Source organism: Gymnoscopelus microlampas, assembly GCF_963454915.1.
Source record: "Gymnoscopelus microlampas genome assembly, chromosome: 3".
In the NCBI taxonomy this organism is placed as follows: domain Eukaryota; kingdom Metazoa; phylum Chordata; class Actinopteri; order Myctophiformes; family Myctophidae; genus Gymnoscopelus; species Gymnoscopelus microlampas.
This window is the reverse complement of record NC_139940.1, coordinates 39,984,917-40,002,319: the sequence shown is the minus strand read 5'-3', so window position 1 is coordinate 40,002,319 and position 17,403 is coordinate 39,984,917. Positions and strand designations below refer to the sequence as shown.

The following is a 17,403-nucleotide window of genomic DNA, read 5'->3' as shown; positions in this document are numbered from 1 at the left end:
TTATGTCTATACATATCTATGTACGTCCTACATAGATATGTGTAGACATAAATATGTAAAGAAGTATAGACCAAGACTATATCAGACCAAATCAAGTCTAACAATAATATATTTTATTTTGATTGTGTTCCCAGACTTAAAAATGTAGTCTGTTTCATAATACATAATGTGATGGAGTATGTTAATACAATACATACCTAGCGCATATGCAGTGGTTGGAGGTGGTTTGCCTTCTATTCCATTGAGAAATTTCCACCCTGGTGTCATGTAGGACACCTGGTTGACAAGGGCAATAAAGTTAGCATACAGCCATAGACAACCCTTAGATCTGCCATCTTGGCTGTAGTTCAGACATTGTTGAAATTGCTTTTCTCCATCAGGAGAGGGAGACAACGGACATAAATGAATTGTAGCTTTAACAAAGTGTGGATCAATAATAGACAATGATAAAAAAGAAAGCGTAACACAACAATTTATTTTGATTACTGATTTTGACCTTTTTTGTGACCTTTGAACTTTACCCATTTAGGGACTAATGACCTTTCCTAAAAGTAATTTTATGCTGCCGTTTTGGTATAAAGTCTCTAAACCGAGACTACCCCTCCCTGTTGGGCCATGATAGTGAATTGTGCATTAAACAATTTAAATGATACAGGAGCTAATAAAAACCCATTAAGTTAATTTTGACATGATCTAACAATACCTATCAAATAACATCTAAGAATTATGCAAGGGATAATTGACAGCGAGGTGGTTATTGTTGAGAAATAAACCCTGACAGGATATTAAATCCTTTAATGATCCTGGAGGGGTTTATTTTTAGACAATGACCGCCTCGCCGTCAAATATCCCGCTTATTACACGGCTACTTAATACATACATTAACAAATTGACCCAAAAGTAACAACAAAACAAAGTATTTCCTTGCTTCCGATAATGAAAGTATTCCATAAATTTATGCCAGGTGCGGCCATCCGTCCAGCGCCACACGGTCGCCTCGGAAAACAACAAATAGAATACATTTTTGGTTACTGCATTGTCTATTTCTCGCTTCAAATGTTTTCAAAATCATTCTTGAGAGCAATGTTTAGCTGTAAATGACGTTGTGCCTTTGTTTACATGGCTGTCGTGTTGGATACAGCATAAAATCAAGCAGCGCAGCAGGTGCTCTGAGTCTTTGATTAGACAGCGGCCTGTTATTGAACTCATCGGCCATTATTCAGAAATAACATACCGCTGAATTCAGTGATTGGCCAATCAGAATTAAGCATTCAACCAAGCCGTGTAATAAACAATGATAACAATAACAACATTTTAAAAGCTGCAGCTAGGTGGATGCCATCCCTATAACTGCATGAAAGCTCCTGAATATTGTTAACACAATTTAAATATTACACGACAATATTACACAAACTAGCTACAGTATTGTAAATGTGAAATGAATCAATTTTGAGCAACTGCATGGCCTATTTCTCACCTAAAATGTTAACAGAAACTTTACCGTAGAGGTGAAATAGAGATCATGTGCAGACAAGCTACCATTGTTCTTTTAACATTTATCTTAACTGCGGAGTTATTTAGAACTGTACAAAGGCAGACTTCACAGCCATAGTAGATGGTTATTATACCACACCTACTGTATCATCCAATCAGATTCAGTAATTTGACCAACCTGTTTTATAATTGTCACCCTGCTGTAACAACCCATTTATACCGCATTAACTTGTTCCATAAACAATGTTGAATTTATGATCATAAAAAAATCATAGGTAGAGTCTACACTCTACATGATAGGCAGGCATATGTGCCGAATGTCCATTCCAAAATGAGCGGTGATACCGTACGTACTGTAATGTCCCCCACAATATAAAATTCTGAAAACGTTACACACTCACAGAACCCCCCTCCTCTCTCATGCTTTCATTGAACAGGGATGTACAGTGTAAAATCACTCAAGTGCTATTTGTTGTCTGGTAGTGTGTGGTGTGGCAATGTCACCACCAAAATTGTGCAAGACATACTGTAAGAGGCCCGGACGGCTGGCGTAGCGGTCCGGGCACCTAGCGTGTCGCGGGTTCGAATCCTGCTGCGTGTCACTCCCCATCTCTCTCTGCCCATACAGTTGTCTCAAAACCATTTAATTATTATAATTAGTTTATCATTAATTATATATTAGTTTCTATAATAAGTGGTGTGTGGCATCAAACATTTGTCTTTAAATGCATTTATTGCATCTGGTAATGTTTTACAAAATTGACAAAATTACAATGCTAAATTCCAAATAAGTCTGACATTTTACAACTGGTAATCCTATTGCTATTTCACCTGCTTCAACTCTATAATGTAACTGGAGCTAAATTCTTGTACAGTATATAGACATTTAAAACCAGTTTAGGTATGAACCCTTCAATGAACCCTTTGAAAATAAATACAATAATTATAAATGAAAATAATCCAAACATTGATTAGTAAATTGACAGTGTGGCCCACTACTTCATACCAGATTGCACTGTCTCTGGGTTTGTTCGGAAATATGCGCTAACAAATGCGGAAATGCAGAGCGGTCGGTGCGTTGCTGTTCAAGTGCTGTGCTCCCAGAGCACTCAGTACACACACACTGACCACTGAGAAATGACTCTATGGACTCACTATGGACATAATAAAATTGGTTTAGGTGCTAAAATACATCAATTCCTAATCCTTTCATTTAAACAAAACTATTTGAAAATTAATCCCTACCAAATGATGATAAACAAAATAAAATTAAAAAACTAATCTTATATTGGAATACAATGGTTCCATAAACTTTAAGTAACCTTTAATATAACAAATGTAATGATCACAGGACTGACATTATAGTCAAACAATACTTTCGATTATGCATAAGCACAGTGCATTGTACAAATTACACCTTTAGAAAATTAGAAATTAAGTCAAGCCGAATCTGTGGAGAATATGCCATACAACATATAAAACCTTTTTTAACTTTTGATTTTGTCTTCTTCCCTCCATCAGATGGCTGATGCTCAGCATAAACTAATGGAGCAAGAGAAGACGTTACTCCAGCAGACATTCCTGACCGAGAAGGAGATGCTGCTGAAGAAGGAGAAGCTCATAGAGGATGAGAAAAAGAAACTGGAGAAAGAGTTTGAAGAGGAGGTCAAAAAGGCCCAAGCCCTCAAAGACGAACAAGAGCGCCAGAGGAAGCAAATGGAGGAGGAGAAGAAGAAACTCCAGGCCACCATGAACGCTGCCCTCAGTAAGCAGAAAGAGGCTGAGCAGGAGATGCTGAACAAACAGAAAGAGATGCAGGAGCTGGAAAAGCAGAGGCTAGAGCAGGAAAGGATCCTGGCAGAAGAGAACCAGAAACTGCGGGACCAACTGCAGCAGCTTGAGGAGGCTCGGAAAGCATCTGAAAAAGTCCCTGTGAACGAAGTAGTCCTTGAGACGACGGTGTCGACGACCAAGAGTGTTTTCAATGGTCAAAATGGAGATGAAGTGGACAGCGTGGGTAAAATTGATCCCACAGCTTTCGATGGCATACGTGATAAGGTCCCTGCGAGCAGACTCCGTGATCTTGGTTATTTGAGCAAAAAGGACTTTGATAAACTGAAGAAAGGCAAAACGACTGCGCAAGAGCTTGGCGAGAATGAAAAACTGAAAACCATCCTCAAAGGGAAGAACTGCATTGCTGGTCTGTTGACGCCGTCCAATCAGAAAATATCAGTCTATCAAGCATCGAAAGAGAAGAAGATCACTCCAGGTACAGCCATGATCCTCCTGGAAGCCCAGGCAGCTACAGGATACATGATTGACCCCATAAAGAACCAGAAACTCACTGTGAGCGAGGCTGTCAAGGAGGGCCTGATTGGCCCTGAACTTCACAATAAAATGCTTTCTGCTGAGAGGGCTGTTTTAGGCTACAAAGACCCATACACCGATGGGAGAATCTCTATCTTTGAGGCTATGAAGAAGGGTCTGATTGAACATGATCAAGTCATTAGAGTCCTTGAGGCTCAGATAGCTACTGGTGGCATCATTGACCCTATTAATAGCCACCGTGTTTCAATTGAAACAGCTTGCAAACAGGGACTATATGACACAGAGATGAACAAAATTCTGGAGGATCCCTCAGACGACACAAAGGGATTCTTTGACCCCAGCACACAGGAACCATTGACATATGCTCAGCTGATGGAGAGGTGTATCGCTGATCCTGACACCGGTCTGCTTATCCTGCCAATCACAGATAAGGCTGCTCATTGCTCTAGGATTTACACAGAGGAGGAGACCAAGGAGGTCTTCAACACAACAACTGTGTCTCTGCCATTTGGAAGATTCAAGGGCAAAACTGTTACTATCTGGGAAATCATCAATTCTGAATACTTCACTGAGGACCAGAGAAAGGACCTTCTCCGCCAGTACAAGACAGGCAAAATCACAATAGAAAAAATTATCAAGATTGTGATCACTGTAGCAGAGGAGAAAGAGAAGAAGAACGAAATTGCCTTTGATGGTCTGAGAGCCCCTGTCCCTGCCACTGAGCTCCTGGAATCCAAGGTCATTGACAAAGATCTGTACAACAAGCTGCACAAGGGAAATACAACAGTGAAAGCAGTGTCCGAAATGGCGCCTGTTCTCAAAGCACTGAAGGGCACAAACTGTATTGGAGGCGTGGTTATTGACTCAACAAAGGAGACAATGTCTTTCTATCAGGCGATAAAGAAGGACATGATGAGGGCAGGACCTGCATTACATATGCTGGAGGCCCAAGCAGGAACAGGATATGTGGTCGATCCTGTAAAAAATCAGAAGCACACTGTCGATGAGGCTGTTAAAGCAGGTGTTGTTGGCCCCGAGCTACACGAAAAACTCTTATCTGCAGAAAGAGCGGTGACAGGATACAAGGATCCATACACTGGAAAGACTGTATCTCTCTTTGAAGCAATGAAAAAAGATCTCATACCTAAAGAACAAGGAATCCGTCTGCTTGATGCGCAGCTGACCACAGGCGGCATCATCGATCCAGTGAAAAGCCATCGAGTCCCACATGATGTTGCCTGTAAGAGAGGCTATTTTGACGATGAAACTAACCAGATTCTGCACAACCCCACAAACGAAACAAAGTGTTTCTTTGACCCCAACAAACAGGAAAATGTCACCTACTCAGAGCTATTCAAGAGATGTGTCACTGACAAGAACACTGGCCTCCAGCTTCTTCCCCTTTCTGATGAAGCCATCAGTAAAAAAGAGGAGCAGACATACACTGAGGCACAGACCAAAGAGGCCATGAATCAGGCAACCGTAGAGCTTCAGTCTGGACCATTCAAAGGAAAGAAGATGACCATCTGGGAACTCATTCATTCTGATTATCTCACGGAGCAACAAAGGCTTGACCTTATCAGACAGTACAGGTCAGGCAAGGTGACCATTGAAAAGATCATAAAGATTGTCATCACGATTATAAATGAGAAAGAGACCAAGAAACTAGAGCAGTCCAACTTCAAGGGTCTCAGAGCTCCTATCCCAGCAAGCTCCCTGTATGACTCAAAAATCATTGACAAATCAACCTTTGACCTATTGAAGCAAGGCAAAACTACACCTAAACAAGTCAGTGATAATCCCAATGTCAGAAAATATCTCCAGGGTTCTGACAGTATAGGAGGTCTGTATTTGGACTCAACAAATGAGAAAATCACAATCTATCAGGCTATGAAGAAGAAGCTTATCAGACACAACACAGGGCTTTCACTTCTTGAGGCCCAAGCTGCCACTGGCTTCATTGTAGATCCATTGAGAAACCAGTTTGTGTCGGTAGATGAAGCTGTGAAATCAGGACTTGTTGGGCCTGAGCTACATGAAAAACTGCTCTCTGCTGAAAAAGCTGTCACTGGCTATAAAGACCCATTCACGGGTGAAAAAGTCTCTCTCTTCCAAGCAATGCAAAAGGAGCTCATCCTGAAGGAGCATGCCATGCCACTGTTGGAAGCACAGATGATCACAGGAGGAATCATCGACCCTGTAAACAGTCACCGTGTCCCCATCGATGTTGCGTACCAAAAGAATATTTTAAACAAAGAAACTGCCAACACCCTCTCTGAACCGTGCGATGATACCAAAGCCTTCGTAGACCCCGAAACTGATGAGAACGTAACATACAAGCAGCTGAAAGACAAGTGCACAAAAGACCCAGAGACAGGCCTGGTTCTCCTCACACTCTCTAAGCCTCAGTCTCCAACTGTTGTGGAGAAGACATACCTCTACACTGAGGAACAGACTCAGAATGACCTGACCAGTACCCAGATTACTCTTCCAAAAATTGAAGGTCTCCCTGATATGCCAGCAAATCTTTGGGATGTCATGAACTCAAATCTACTCCCAGAGCGTGAGAGAGAGAGGCTCATGGCCGAATATCGCTCTGGTAATATCACTAAAGAACGCATGATCATCATCATTATCGAGATAATGGAGCAGAGAGAAATCATCAGAGGGGAGAGTGCGATGTCATGTACCACAATCAGGCGGAGGATAACTATCGAAGAGCTGTACAATGCCCGCATCATTGACCTGGAGACGTACAATGTCCTCAAGCAAGGCAAGAGGAACATCCAGGACATAATGGAGATGACCAGTGTGAAGCAATATCTATATGGCACAGGATGTGTTGCTGGGGTCATGACTGACTCCATGTCTAGGATGAGCATCTACCAGGCAATGAAGAGAGGCTTCTTGAAGCCAGAAATCGCGCTCAGCCTCCTTGAGGCACAGGCTGCCACAGGATTCATTGTTGATCCAGTGAAAAATGAAACTCTCACTGTTGATGAGGCTGTTCGTAAGGGTCTTGTTGGCCCAGAGATCCACGATAAGCTGCTGTCAGCTGAGAGAGCAGTCACAGGATACAAAGATCCATACAGTGGAAAAACCATCTCTCTCTTCCAAGCAATGAAGAAAGATCTGGTACTGGAGGAGTATGCCCTAAAAATGTTGGAGGCCCAGAATGCCACTGGGGGCATCATTGATCCTGAATTCCAATTCCACCTCCCAGCAGATGTTGCCACGCAGAGAGGGTACATCAACAAGGAAACCAATGAGAGGCTGAATGATGATGTCAAGGGATTCGTTGACCCCGTCACTGAGGAGAAGCTGTCATATGCTCAGCTGCTCAAGAGATGTAAATTGGATGGTGGGCTCCGTGTCCTGTCCCTGGGAGACAAGAGGCTGATGTTCAAGGGTCTGAGGAAGCAAATCACAATAGAGGAGCTGCTCCGGTCACAGATCATTGACCAGCAGACTGTCACTCAGTTGAATGAAGGTCTAATTTCAGTGGAGGAAGTTAGCACCAGACTATCACGATATCTTGAGGGCACAAGCTGTATTGCTGGTGTTTATGTAGAGTCCAGTAATGACCGTCTGTCAATTTACCAGGCCATGAAGAAGAATATGATCAGGCCAGGCACTGCCTTTGAATTGCTTGAGGCCCAAGCAGCCACAGGGTATGTCATCGACCCAATCAAAAACCTCAAACTCACTGTCGATGAGGCTGTCAGAATGGGCATTGTCGGTCCAGAATTCAAAGACAAGCTTCGCTCTGCTGAACGTGCAGTGACAGGATACAGGGATCCCTATTCAGGCAAGACAATCTCCCTGTTTCAAGCTATGAAAAAGGGGCTCATCTTGAAAGACCATGGCATCCGTCTCTTGGAGGCACAGATTGCCACCGGTGGAATCATTGACCCTGATGAAAGTCATCGTCTGGATGTCGAGGTGGCCTTCGAACGTGGGCTCTTTGATGAAGAGATGAATGAGATTCTGACAGATCCATCAGATGATACCAAGGGCTTCTTTGATCCCAACACTGAGGAAAATCTAACTTACCTTGAGCTCATGGAAAGGTGTTTTACTGACCCAAACACTGGCCTGGTGCTTCTGCTTCTCAAGGAGAAGAAACGTGAAAGGAAAACCTCCTCCAAGTCCTCTGTGCGTAAACGCAGGGTTGTCATTGTGGACCCAGAAACAGGCAAAGAGATGACTGTGTATGAGGCCTACAGGAAAGGACTTATCGACCACCAGACCTACCTGGAGCTTGCTGAGCAAGAGTGTGAATGGGAAGAGGTCACCACCACCTCCTCTGATGGTACTGCGAAATCTATTATCATCGACAGAAGGTCAGGAAGACAGTATGATGTTCACGATGCTCTCACGCGTGGTCTCATTGACCAGAAAGCTCTTGATACATATCGGTCTGGAAACTTGTCCATCACAGAATTTGCAGATATGCTCTCTGGAAACAGTGGGGGCTTCCGCTCTCGCTCATCCTCCTTTGGGTCGACCACTGGCTCCACCTCATCTTCCCTCATGAGCCCCATACCCACCATTAAAGCACCAGCAGTCATCTGGAATGACCCAACAGAAGTGATCGTCCCCGTAGCTGGAATCTTGGACACAGACACTCTGGAGAAGGTGTCTATCACTGAGGCTATGCACAGAAACCTGGTAGACAACATAACGGGTCAAAGGTTGCTGGAGGCCCAGGCCTGCACAGGTGGAATAATTGATCCCACAACTGGGGAGAGATTCACTGCCACTGAAGCAACTGAAAAAGGTCTCTTGGATAAAGTCATGGTTGATCGCATCAACCTGGCTCAGAAAGCATTCAATGGATTTGAGGACCCCAGAACCAAAACAAAGATGTCTGCCTCCCAGGCTTTAAAGAAAGGCTGGCTGTATTATGAGGCTGGCCAGCGCTTCCTTGAGGTTCAGTATCTCACTGGTGGGCTTATTGAGCCTGACCTTGAGGGCAGAGTGTCTTTAGATGAGTCCATCAGGAAAGGCACCATTGATGCCCGCACTGCTCAGAAGCTGAGAGATGTCAGCGCTTACTCCAAATATATAACTTGTCCCAAAACCAAACTCAAAATCTCTTTCAAAGATGCCATGGACAGAAGCATGGTGGAGGAAGGGTCTGCTCTGAGGCTGCTCGAGGCCTGCTCACAGTCAAGCAAAGGCGTCTCTAGCCCCTACAACGCCAGCGGGCCAGGCTCTCTCAGTGGCTCCCGGAGTGGCTCCAGGACCGGATCAAGATCAGGCTCTCGGAGAGGCAGCATTGACGCTGGCTTCAGCATGAACTTTTCATCTTCCTCTTTCACGTCGTCCTCCACCGGCTACAGCCGCCGATTCTAACCAGGATTAGTTAACCCTGGCCCTTAAAGCACTAGCAGTTAAAGGCCACCCCAATAAGAACATGGGGACTCATCAATTATGATGCCAATGCACACTACAGTTGCATAATTCATAGGAGAAATAGTTTAGGTTAAAATAGATAAATTATTTATTCTGCTCTGCACGTGGTCACATTAAGAAATGGCTTGGTAGCTGAAAATTGAGTTATTTCATATATAATAGATATCTAAACCCATGCCTTACATATCCAGCCTTAACTGCTAAGAACTGCGAGAAAAAGTCCCTTGACTTTTCTTTAATATTGAGCATCAAATCAATTTCTATTTTTGAAAGAAATACAGTGAATTTCTTTTGTTTTCCAAGTGACCACAACTGATTTTATAGTTTGCCTTTTATTCTTTTTAACAAAACTTGTATACTTACGCAGTCTGAAACTAATATATATATAGTATGTACTTTGAAAAGAGATATTTTTCCAGTATTCCTTCTTTTCCTTTGAAACATAAGAGTATCCTCTATTTTTTGTTATCCTTTTGATGATAGACAATGAGATATGCCAACATAGATATACTGTAGTGTTCAACATATGTAGATGCCTTTAAATTTTGTGAATGTTTGTATAGCGGTTGGCCCAATTATTATTATTTTTTGATTATCTGGCTAAATAAACCAATTAGCCAGATCCTTGCCGAACAGAATACAACTGTAAGACAGGAAAATGACACTACCAAAATAAAACACTGGAAAAGAGTGCATCCATCTAAATTACGTGGACTGTTCCCCAACCATCATTCACAGCCATTCTTACAGTGCACTCATGTCCCCTTGCCAGTGGACTTTAACATCCCATCTGTTTATTATATCATTATTGTACACACTCCATTACTGGACAACCAATTCAACCTGTGTTCCTGGTAAACTCAGTTCCAAGATGGTGTCAGGCTTGATCCTGCTGTCCCTGACCTGCAACTGTTGTTTTGGTTCTTGTAAGTTGCTATTTCTTTCTTTTCTTTTTTGTCTTTACTCATCTTTAATTTTCTTAAATTATTTTTTGTCAGATCATTATTTTCCTGTTTCCATTCCCCCCCACCCCATGCAGCTTGCTTGTAATTTGATTTAGCAGGCAAATAATGTGTGTTCAACTTTATTATTGCTATATTGATGAATCTGTATTTCTTTTTAACAGCTGCCCAACCCCTTCAGCATCCACCATGGGAGTTCAGATACTCAATTAGCAGGGGCTTACGAGCCAATCAACTTGGATGGATTTGTGAGCCCACATCACCCTCACCTAGTTATGCAGGTAAACAAACTATATTAAAGTCAATACCACCTAAATCCATTTACATAGTTTCTTTATTTGCATTTTCACCTACAGTATGCTTATTTTTCAAATTTCATCTTTTTTTGTCTTCTTTTTTTCCGTATGCTTTGGTTTGATTTCAAGTCATAATTGTGTTTTTTTATTTATTTTTGTTTCTAGATCTGCCATTGAGTATGTCCTTTCTTCCGTTACACATCACATTTGAAGAAAGTTGAGACTTGTGAACCTGACACCATCTTGGGATGCATTAGGAACAATCTTCATCCATCAACTTTCTGTATAATCATTACTTGAATATTAATGTCAATCATTATGTCCACATATTTTTTTGGAAAAGCTGGCAATGCACACAGATGTGTGGACTTTCATGTCTGTTATTATGAAGATGAACTGTAGCCATTGTATATAGTGCATCTTCATTTATGTAGTCTTAAGTCCACTAAGTAGTAGTTATTTTTCTGTAATGTCTCACTGTAAATTCAGTCAAAACCAAAGTGCTAACATTATTTTTGGAGAGATGTGCCATTTGTTACAACACACATTGCATGAATGTATGTTTTATATAGAAATACTACATTTCAGTTGACAATTTGCAACTCATTTTCTTTAGAAAAGGAAAATGATTTTGAAGCATTGTTATCTTTATTTTGCTTGAGCTCTTTTCCTGTGCCAAGTATTTCTGTTCTGCTTCTTGAATGTGTTTTACCACTGTAAATCCTTTATATTCTGTTTTCATTTTTCATCATGTTTTTGATATTATTATGAATTTGCCCTGCATGTTTTACTAACTTTACAAAGAATATTTTGGGTAAAGATAGATGTAAAATAAAGAACGTAAGTGAAAATGTAACTACTCAGCAAAACATGCTTTTATATGCTGTTTTAAACATTAGCAGCATTTAATTAAAACTAACTGGTTGGATATCATTATGAACAGATATTTGCTTTGAAAGGCATGGTGAGTGGATTCTGATGTATGTTTTAAAGATAACACTACAATGTAAATAAATGTGCTTTCAACAAATCCGCTTGTCATTCATATAAACACAAGATAAACAAGTGCAAGTGGTATTTAGCTACTGAACAATGTTTATTGATTAAACACTCATAACACACTCACACATTTTTAGAAAGATTACAGGTAAAAGGCTATCTTGCCAATGTTTGTTGACAAGCCTGAATATAATTGCTTTTGTTTACCACAAGAGGGCACTGTAACATTAATTTACGTATCTCTCACCAAATCAAATAAGTGAGTCTAAGAAAGTCCCATTATCTGACACAACACAATTTATCATAATTATCACCAATACCAATTGATTGTTTCATCACACAATGTTTAGTGGCATACATAATAAAACATGAATGGCATATTAGTGTTAATCAGTAGCCTATGCATCAGTGGTGGAAAGTAGCTGATTACATGTACTCAAGTACTTGTACCATTTTGAGATACTTTTACTTTACTGGAGTATTTCCAAATGTCTATACTTTTACTTCTACTCCACAACATCTCAGAGACAAATATTGTAGGCCTACTTTTACTCCACTACAATTATTTGAACACTTTACTTTAATTATTTGAACACGTTACTAACTTACTACTTACTTTGTAAAACATACATTAAACACTTCAGCCATGGCTATTTGAAAATAGCCAATTTACAAGCTCACAACGTGTCGCAAAGCGAAGCATTGTGAGCTTGTAGATCTGCTATTTTCAACGGATTTTTACACATTTGGAACATGTGGGATATTGTGCACAATGAGTACTTAAGTATATTTTGACGCCAATACCTTTTACTCAAGTATTTTTTTATTCCGGACTTTTATACTAGTATTTCTACATTGCAGTATTGAAAAAATGTGAGTACATTTTCCACCATTGCCATGCATTAGCATTTTATCTTTTGACTGTTACTGCACGTCTGTATATTTGTTAGCCCACACGTTTGATGGAAGAGCCTGTCATCGCCAGCAATGGGACATTCACTTCACAGGATTCCTCCCTGAGCTCCCTTGGCGACTCAGACCTCACCCTTTCCCTCCCACTGTACCCTCCATCAGAAGCAGGAGACCTCACCCTGTCCCTCCCACTGTACCCTCCTCCACCAGAAGCAGGAGACCTCACCCTGTCCCTCCCAACCCTGTACCCTCCACCAGAAGCAGGAGACCTCACCCTGTCCTCCCTCCCAACCCTGTATCCTCCATCAGATGCAGGAGACAGGGAGGTAAGAACACACAGAATGGAGTGGAAAAGCCGATAAAAAGCCTCAAATACCGTTTGTACGACGGATCATATTTTAGGTATGTTAGCCCTGATACATGATGAGTCATGGATGATCTTCAACATAGTGTTTGCACTTGTTCCCTTGTTGGCCCGTACATCTACATAAACTTTCAGATTTCAAATATAAAGTGCTAACCCCATGGCCACGGATGTTATGCACGGGCCCTCAGTACCCATAGTTTCCGTATTGTTCAATAAAAAGCCTTTTAAACCGATCGGTGGCTATTTTCTCCGTATTTTTGCCATATGCTTTCATCTATGCAACATCCGTGGCCATGGGGTAAGCACTTTATATTTGAAATTTGAACGTTTATGTAGATGAACGGTTCAAAAAGGGAGAAAGTGCAAACACTATTTTGAAGTTCATTCATGACGGTCATGACAGATGACCGTCTCGTCGTGATCCATGGTTAGTTATAGGCCCTATACTTTGCCGTACGACTGTTTTGTTATAACTGCAGATAATTGATTTTCAACCAAAAAACACGATGTCTCATGTTTTTCACTCCAAAATCAGTTACAAGTTATGACAAGCATGTCAATATGATGATGGATAAATTAGGTAGGCTAAAAAAGGCCAAACTGCTAAATTACTGAATCAAACAACTGATGCTAGCATGATAGGCTAACCTTGGGAGTAAAATAAATACATGTATATATTTCATGATTAGCCTATATGAATGTTATAATGTTTACCTATACATTCTTCAAATCAGTGGCTTTATTGTTGCCTCTTTCAGGATGATACTTTGTTTGGGTCACCAATGCTTACATCAAAGGATCACAGTCATGGGTATGGCAATTTTATGTTGTAAAAGACACCTTCATAACAGAGTGGATGACTGTAGTCAGTGTTGGTGAAAACAGTTTGATTTAAAACTTACTAGCTACAACATATAGGCTACCAATATAGAATACAGTTGAATTGAAAGCACTGGATGTGTGTGTGTGGTCTCTTAAACACTACATGACCACCAACTGACAGGTCAGACTCAACAAACAGCTTGAGATCAGATGACAGTTGGTTGATTGCAGTGTTGCCAGATTCTGCGAGAGAAATAAGCAACCAGGTCTCGAAACAAGTCCAAAAGAGGCGACTGTTAGGCCACATAAGCACGTTAAACCTATATACAGTACATCAGATATTTGAAAATAGCCGATATACAAGCACTTTTTTTTCACATTTTTCACTTTTTTCCCTAAGATGTTTTAGAAAATAGCAGATCTACAAGCTCACAACATGTCACGATTGTAAGCCTGCTATTTAAAAAAAAATCTTGGGGGAAAAAGTGAAACCTTTTAACAACACAGCACAGCACAAAATATTTTCAGATGGGGATACGCAGACAATTACATATTAATCTGGGGGTACTTGACATGAAAATATTTGAGAACCAACAACATTTAGGAAACACGTCCAAATAAGCAAGTACACTTTGGAAAAAAGACCCAAAAAACGCACGCCGCAACTACCAATATTTACAAGCGGCTTTACATAAAAACAAGCCCAAAGTCGCTTATAATAAGCAGACCTGGCAACACTGGTTGATGGTCTCAGATTTGTGGCCCAGTGTGTCTGGATGTGCCAGCAGTACAAAGGCACATACAGATAGTATATGTACATGGATTGGCTCTGGGCCAGTGGAATCTGTCTGTCTGCTGCAGACACAATCAGATGAAACAAGGTTCCAGACCAACAGAGAACAGATGCCTCATGATCTAATGATGCCTCTTGTCATCTTTAAGCCATTTCAGACATTTTCCTTGTTAAGTAAAATTCATAATTATTGATTTGGTACATCATTTTACCAATGCAACTTGTTGAATTGAGTCCTGGCTTACATTATGGTGTCAGATCATCAACGTTTCTGCTTCATGCTAGTGCTATAAGATTAAGTACAGATATTAAGCATAGTTAGGCCTATACGATTATGTACAGATACTGAGCATAGAAGATTATATTTACAGATACTAAACAGTTATACGATTATGTACAAATACTGGGATGTGGGGCAAGCCTCTTGCATATTACAACAGCAACAAAATAATAGCAAATGACACTAATAAACAATGCCACTGATTGTTTGAGTGCAGTGATACTAGACTAGTGTTATTATTGCCATTTGATTTGTGTAATCTCTACACGTATAGCTATTTTGTAATAGTCCTCTCTGCTTCAGGAGAGACACAGAGGACCTGAGCCAGTGGCAGTGTGAATTCAGAGAACAAATCAGAGCCCTCAGGCACTGGCTGACGAGCATGGAGATGAGATTGCCTCCTCAGGACACCACGGTCAGTTGGTCTGTACTGTATAAAGGGCCCTATTTTCGACGGTGCCTTACCCATTATCCCAAAATGTCTTTGCCATTTTTTACTATTTTTAAAAACGTTAGTTCAACTAGCCGATCTGCATCGACACGTTGTGAGCTTGTAGATTGGCTATTTGAACTATTTGAAAATGTTTTTAAAAATAGTAAAAAATGGCAAAGAAGTTTAGGGATAATGGGTAAGGCACTGGCTAAAATAGGGCCCATATCTCTATGTCTCCCTCTATGTCTCTTACACTCTCTCTCTCTCTCTCTCTCTCTCTCTCTCTCTCTCTCTCTCTCTCTCTCTCTCTCTCTCTCTCTCTCTCTCTCTCTCTCTCTCTCTCTCTCTCTCTCTCTCTCTCTCTCTCTCTCTCTCTCTCTCTCTCTCTCTCTCTCTCTCTCTCTCTCTCTCTCCCCTCTGGCTCTCTCATCACAGCATTTGGTTCACTTCATATCGATTTACTTTTCTTTGCACTTGCTTCAATCATCAAAACGTCTTCTACATGTAGATACTGTACATCAGCCTGCTTCCATGTGGCTCATTATCCTGACACTGAAGCACCATTGAGAGCAAGATGAAGAGGCAACTGGAGTGCTTGCAAAGACAAATGGCCATCATTAAATGAACAGAAAGTTCATAGTGAAGTTGTTATCCTTTGATATGATGCTCTCAAGGCGCACAGACTTGACAATAGCTTAGATCCTTGTGGCGGCAGCGGTCGGTTTGTGTTGTAATCGTGTGGGCTGGGTGAAAACTGAAGAAGAGTCCAAATGGAGCCAGTGAGTTGTGTCGGACCTCATTCATGTAATCCACTGTCCCCATGGTGCAGTGTAAGCATGCCTAGCAAATGCTTTGGGATACACAGAGGGTAATGCTGTCCAAACAGTAGTAAACTGCAAAGGAGGAGAGACGGGGTGGGTGAGAGAGAGAGAGAGAGAGAGAGGGGGGGAAGACACACACAGAGAGAAGGCTGCATATATTCTTGGACAATGAGAATATGCATGAACAAGATAATATGGAAAATGCATTCATGACAACATGAATGCATTTTCATGTGTTGCAATAAACATCATAAAGAAAATAATTGTCAGCACACTCTCCCACAGTTTATTGTAAGTGTTGGATCGACGTGTCAGTCACGCCTGGATCTTCTTCAGCAATATACCGTACTCACACAGAGATAGGTCTATACAATGTAAAAAGAAGTGCAAGGGATTCTGGGTTTCAGGATGCAGACACTATAGACGGATCCTGAGGTGGTCCTTCAGCACGTCCTGCAGTGAGACTTCTTTAGGATAGAGCGACTGGGTAATCAGGCTCCATTGTGCCAGTGCTGGACAGCCAGGCTCACCAGTGGAGGCCCTCGGCACACATGAGCGAGCATGCTGAAAGGACATTAGACTCAGATGGGAGGATGAGGCAAAACGAGATGAGAGAAAGAAAAAGCAGGAGCTGGCAGCCAGAGCTTTCTGATCTGGCCATCCAGGCGTTTGTTGTAGGCCACATGAGTTGCTGTTTATTATCTTTGGGATTACAACAGAATGGGTGTGTTGTCGTGTTGTGTTGTCTGCATGATTTTATGACTCAACACTGAGATGATTAATTCAGCCTTTTAAATGAAGATCATTGTTTCTATATTGCACTATTCGGGTTAGCACACTCTAAAACACCAGTTGAAAGCCAAAGCCAAGCAACAAAACATTTACATTGATACAGTAAATTAGCAGTTAAGATGGTGGGGATCCATAGTAAATGGTCCCTGAACCCCTTCAAATGCTTTGTGCATTCGTCACGCAAAAGGATTAAGTGTCTTTGATGTATTTTATTGTTATAAATTGGCTTTGGGTGATCTAGTGCTAGGGTCCATGCAAGAGCTCCATTTCCCTGATTGTTTGATTGATTAATTGATTGTATGGTTAAGGACGGACAGATGACTAAATGAAATCAGAGAATGTATTTCTCAAGCTAATGCATTCTCTGATGCAATCCTTCTGTATATCAAATGTAATAATCAATGAGCTAGGGGAGATATTTTTTGGTGAGGAATTCAATAGTCAAATCACTATAGCCAAAAAACCTTCTGTTTTCTTTGGGATTGACATTTATGTGCACAGGCATGTCTTGATAACCACAGCCCTATTTCAAAAATAGTGAAAATTGCAGATGTACAACAAGCTAGCTCACATCGCGTCACAATGCGACGTTTTGAACTTGAAGATATGCAATTTTTTTGTTTTTGAATTTCTTTTGAAAAATATCGGCATTATGTCATGCCCAATATACTGTAGGGACACCAGGT

General features: G+C 41.1%; 1 protein-coding gene across 19 annotated transcripts in view; it reads left to right on the top strand.

Moving 5' to 3' along the window:
- The window catches only part of plecb (plectin b), a 135,254-nt gene extending 123,726 nt beyond the window's left edge, over positions 1 to 11,528 (top strand). For all 19 annotated transcript variants that reach the window (XM_084053676.1, XM_084053660.1, XM_084053662.1 and 16 more), the window contains 3 exons: positions 3,016 to 10,166; positions 10,367 to 10,483; positions 10,664 to 11,528. In XM_084053676.1, coding sequence (XP_083909802.1) covers positions 3,016 to 9,180 — 6,165 coding nt within the window. In that variant the 3' untranslated portion in view covers positions 9,181 to 10,166; positions 10,367 to 10,483; positions 10,664 to 11,528. The remainder of the gene's footprint in view (positions 1 to 3,015; positions 10,167 to 10,366; positions 10,484 to 10,663) is intronic.
- The last annotated feature ends 5,875 nt before the right edge of the window (positions 11,529 to 17,403 follow it).